Below are 5098 nucleotides of genomic sequence, written 5' to 3'. Positions count from 1 at the left end.
TCTATTCATCTCATTCCTCCACACACAGTACCACACCCATTTCCACATCTACACTGACGGCTCCTGCCTCACTAACCCTCCATCCATCGGTGCAGCCATTTACATCCCCTCCAGGTCCCTTGCCACTGCCTGGCAGTTACTGGCCACTGCCTCCATCATCACAGCAGAACTGTTTGCCATCAAAGAGGGCCTTCAATTTGCCAAATGTTGATGTCATGGGAAACATGGTGGCTGACAGGGCAGCAGCAGAGGCACACACTCACCCCTCCCCTATTGACTTAGCTACTGACCAAACAGACTTCCTCACTGACCTCAAGACAGCCTGCAGACGACACTGGGACACAACATTGACTGATGCTTTACAGCACACCTCACTGAGTCACATTAGACAGGACACAAGACACCACTGGTGGACCTACTCCTCCAACCAGGCACTGGACACGGCAGTCACCAGACTGAGGATTGGCCACACCCACCTCAATGCCCACCTGCACATGCTGGGCATGACCAACTCTCCCCACTGCCCCTGGTGCCCTACACAGCCTGACACCCCAGAACACCTGCTCTTTCACTGCCCTCATCACCACTCACACCGTGTAGCCCTCCTCCATTCACTGTCTGCAATTCACCCTCACAGGCCAACACTGACAGACCTCCTGGGTGGCTGCACAAATACCACTCAGGCTTTCAAGACCCTCAATCTCACCAGGACCTTCCTACAGAAAACAAATCAACTCCACCGCATATAGCCTGAACACTTCAACACCACTTACCGGACCTTTGGGGCACTAGAGGCTGTAACACACAGCTTGCATGGCCCCAACAAACCCCCAAGAAGAAGAAGTCTTTATCCATGTTATCCCGAGTTAATCTCCTCAGTCCTACAGGCAGTGGTACTCAACTGGCGGACCGCAGTCCAAATCCGGACCGCCAATAGCTGTTGTGCGGACCCCGGGACACACACACACACACACACACACACACTCTCTCTCTCTCTCTCTCTCTCTCTCTCTCTCTCTCTCTCTCTCTCTCTCTCTCTCTCTCTCTCTCTCATTCTCTCTCATTTTCTCTTGGTTTTGGGAAACACATCCACAACGAAAATAGGACACTTGCTTTGCAACTATTAAGCATTGCAACTTAATGAAGTAGTTCACGACAATTTCTAAAACTTCAGTTATACCTGAAACATCGATATTCACCCCATTTTCTATGACTCAACAGATAATAGAAAATCGTACTACAGGTCCAATACCTGTTTGTTTACGACAGACGACGCTGGCTGTAAGCAGCAACCTGCATGTGCAATGTGCACTTCATTCAAATTACGGTGAGTTTGAACATAGTATTGAACGTACATTTGCAGAACGATGTTATGTATGTAAGCTCATCAGTATTCAAAGTAATTTGATAAAATTAACTGCTAAACTGGTATGATATCATATGGGGGTTTGCGTGCTACGGTGGCAATGATTGTGGCATGAGAAAAGACGCGGAAACGCAGTTGTTGTTAACATCTCCTATTTGTTTCCATTTTCAGGAGGATTTGCTTGGTAAAGAGAAGTTCGAGCAGCCCGAGCAAATGGTAGTTATGTGTGTTTGTGAGAGGAAAATGGCTTGCTCCAAGAAAAGAAAAGTTAACAGTGAAAATCATTCCTTTAAAGACGAATGGACAGATAACTATGCCTTCATTCTCCCTGCAAAAAGTTCAAAACCAGTCTGCTTGATATGCAGTGAATCCATTGCTGTTGTGAAAAGTGGCAATGTGAAATGCCACTATGAAATGAAACACAGCAACTTTGAAAAGAATTATCCCCAGAACACTGAGACACACTCAAGAAAAGTAAATCAGCTCAAATTACAGTACAAGAGGTCTACTAATGTTCTCACTAATTCCATGACTCTCCAAGAAAGAGCAGTTGAATGTTCATTGAAGAAGCTTGGATTTTAGGAAGACACAAAAAAAAACATTTTCTGATACAGAGACGACCAAAGAATGTATGTTGGAGGTTACTGAAACACTGTTTGAGGGTAAACAAAAGGATGACATCAAAGATGAAATTAAGCAAATCCCACTGTCAGATTCCACAGCAATGAGAAGGACTGCAATATTAGCTTAAGATTTGACGTCACAACTTGATAATGCAATGCAAAATGCATCATGTATTTCTCTGGCTGTAGATGAGTCAATAGATGCAACTGATAGTGCTCAGCTTCTTGTCTTTGTCAGATTTTATGATATTGCACAGAAGGGATTCTGTGAGGATCTGCTTGGTGTGGCAAGCCTGGAAGCCCAAACACATGGAGAAGATATCTATGAGGCTATGAAAAGGGCGCTCCATCAATGATTGGAAGAGAAAGGGGACTAGTTGGACGGCTGAAAGAGGATCATCCTGACTTGATATCATACCACTGCATAATTCACTAGTCCATCCTCTGTGCTAGTTTTAGAGGGGACTATGCTGTGATCGTGGAAAAGATTATGAAGTTAGCCAACTTCTTGAGAGCATCATCATCACTACAGCATCAGCTACTGCGTAACTTTTTAAGTGAGGTTAGTGCCAGCTATGATGATCTACTCCTGCACAACTATGTACGGTGGCTTAGTAAGGGCAAGATTTTGGAAAGGTTTTGGAGTATCAGAAAAGAAGTACAAGAATTCCTTAGAAACCAACAAAGTGCCGCCAAAGCAAATAAGTTTTTAGACTTTTTTGGAAGACGAAAAGAAGATGGAAAAGACAGCAATCTTAACAGACATCACGTTTCATCTCAATGCTCTCAATGTCAAACTACAAGGAAAAAACAAGACAGTGTGTGATCTTATTTCATCTGTTCAAGCTTTCCAGAAGAAGCTGGAATTTTTAAAAAAAGACTTGCAGGGAGAACTTCACTTTCCCAGACTTTTGGAGCATACCAATGGAGAGAAAGGTCACAATTATACTGAATTTATTGTTAAACTGATTGGCAACTTCAAAGATAGTTTTGGTGATTTTTCACTAGGAAGTCTGCTGTTGCTTTTTATTCAGAACCCCTTCATGATTTCAAATATAACCTTGTTTTCACACGAAGCAAAACAGGCGTTCAAATGGGTAAATGCTGCATCAGTTCAAATGGAACTAATTGATCTGCATGAAAATATGATCCTAAAAGAGGAGAGTGCTCATTGTGATCCTGTCACATTCTGGACATAGAAGGTATCACATGATTCTTTTCCTAGTCTGCATAAAGTTGCAGTGCATGTTCTGACAATGTTTGGATCTACTTACAGTTGTGAATCTGCTTTTTCTACAATTTATTTAGTGAAAACCAAATACCACTCTAGAATGACCAATGAACACTTTCACCAATGTCTGAGATTGGCTGTCACATCCTTTGTTCCCAAGTTCAAGGACATTGCAAAGAACAAGAAATGTAACTTTTCACATTAATGAGCATTTGCAAAATTCAATCATTCTGTGACAAATGTACATGAGTAATGTTTATGAACTTTATGCTTTCAGTTAGTGCAGTATCGGCATTATAATGAGTTGAAAAGATATTTTCTTTGGATTTCTCTTTGGCAATTAGAAAGGATTTTTTTGCAAACATAGTAATAGTACTATTATTATTATTGTAGAATTGATTTTTTTTCCGAAGTTGGAATTATGAATAACTTTGAAGTTTAAAGTTGTGTACTTGTAACTTGAAATAAAATGTTCTGCATGTGTATGTGTATCAGATTTATATCCTTATTTTATAAATCATCATTCGGACCTTTGACATATAGAAAACTGTGTTCTTGGACCTTCACTAAAAGAAGTTGAGTATCCCTGCCTACAGGTATTTCAATAAATCACTGATTATCACAACATGGCGTTTGTTTTGGTGTCATACGTCTGGCTGCTTCACCCATTTCCGTTTCTCTCTCCATTTTTCGGTCTATAAGGTATTCAAATCTTATTTATTACGGAGACAGGAAAACCCGGTACTGTCCCCGAGAAGCCGTCCTGCGTGCTCGCCTCCATTGCCGGCTTCCCATTTGCAGCTCCTCCACCCAGCTGATTTGACATCACATAATATGAAGCCATGCTATTGGTCAGAAAGAGAGAGAGAAGAGAGAGAAAGAGAATATGGTAAGGAATAAGGCAGTGTTTCTCAACCTTTTTACCTTTGAGTAACCCTTAAAATAAATGACATGTTTCAAGGAACCCCTGCGCAAAAACAAAATTATATCCTTTTTACCCTTGAGTAACCCTTAAAATAAATGACATGTTTCAAGGAACCCCTGCGCAAAAACAAAATTGTATACCATATATTTCTCATTTTATTTTCATCGTTTTTCACGTGACAAATATTATCATCAGAGAGAGAATATGATAACGAATAAAGAGAGAGAGAGAGAGAGAGAGAGAGATAACTTTGCTGTCGCGTGACAACAGACTGCATTTGTGTGTGTATTTACCTAATTGTATTTACCTAATTGTAACATACAGGAAAGGAGCTATGCTCATACTGTCCCATCTCCATATCTACTAATGTCCAACTTTTTCTTAAAATCATGAATATTCCTTGCGTTGACCACTTCCACATCCAAACTATTCCATGCTTCCACACTTCTATGAGGGAAGCTATATTTTTTCACATCTCTCCTATAAGTGGCCATCTTTAGTTTTTTTCCATGCCCTCTCGACACTCTTTCATTCCACATATACAGATCTTCCCTGTCCATTTTTTCCATGCCATTCATCACTCTGTATATCGCTATCAGGTCTCCCCTCTCTCTTCTGTTTTTGTGTGTGTGTATTTACCTAGTTGTATTTACCTAGTTGTAGTTTTACAGGGCCTGGGCTTTATGCTTGTGTGGCCCCATCTCCATATCTACACTTATCCAATCTTACTTTAAAAGTATGCACACTCGTTGCAGAGACTACTTCTTCATTTAAACTGTTCCACGTCTCAATACATCTTTGCAGGAAACTATATTTTTTAACATCTCTCAGACATCTTCCTTTTCTCAGCTTTTTACCATGCGATCTTGTGCTTTGGATGTCATATTCTTCTCTCAGGATCAGTTTCTCATTATCTACTTGGTCCATTCCATTGATCAATTTAAAAACTTGTA

At 40.8% G+C, this 5098-nt stretch overlaps 1 protein-coding gene across 1 annotated transcript; it reads left to right on the top strand.

Annotated features, from left to right (window-relative positions):
• Positions 1–1100: 1100 nt before the first annotated feature.
• Positions 1101–3695, top strand: LOC123520792 (general transcription factor II-I repeat domain-containing protein 2-like). The gene is made up of 2 exons (XM_045283388.1): positions 1101–1327; positions 1538–3695. The coding sequence occupies exons 1-2, from the start codon at positions 1298–1300 to the stop codon at positions 1946–1948; spliced, it is 441 nt and encodes a 146-aa protein (XP_045139323.1). The 5' UTR covers positions 1101–1297; the 3' UTR covers positions 1949–3695.
• The last annotated feature ends 1403 nt before the right edge of the window (positions 3696–5098 follow it).

The sequence above is a fragment of the Portunus trituberculatus genome, chromosome 47 (genome assembly GCF_017591435.1).
Source record: "Portunus trituberculatus isolate SZX2019 chromosome 47, ASM1759143v1, whole genome shotgun sequence".
NCBI classification, from domain to species: Eukaryota; Metazoa; Arthropoda; class Malacostraca; order Decapoda; family Portunidae; genus Portunus; species Portunus trituberculatus.
The sequence above is the reverse complement of the archived record's forward strand: the minus strand, read 5'-3'. Positions and strand labels throughout refer to the sequence as shown.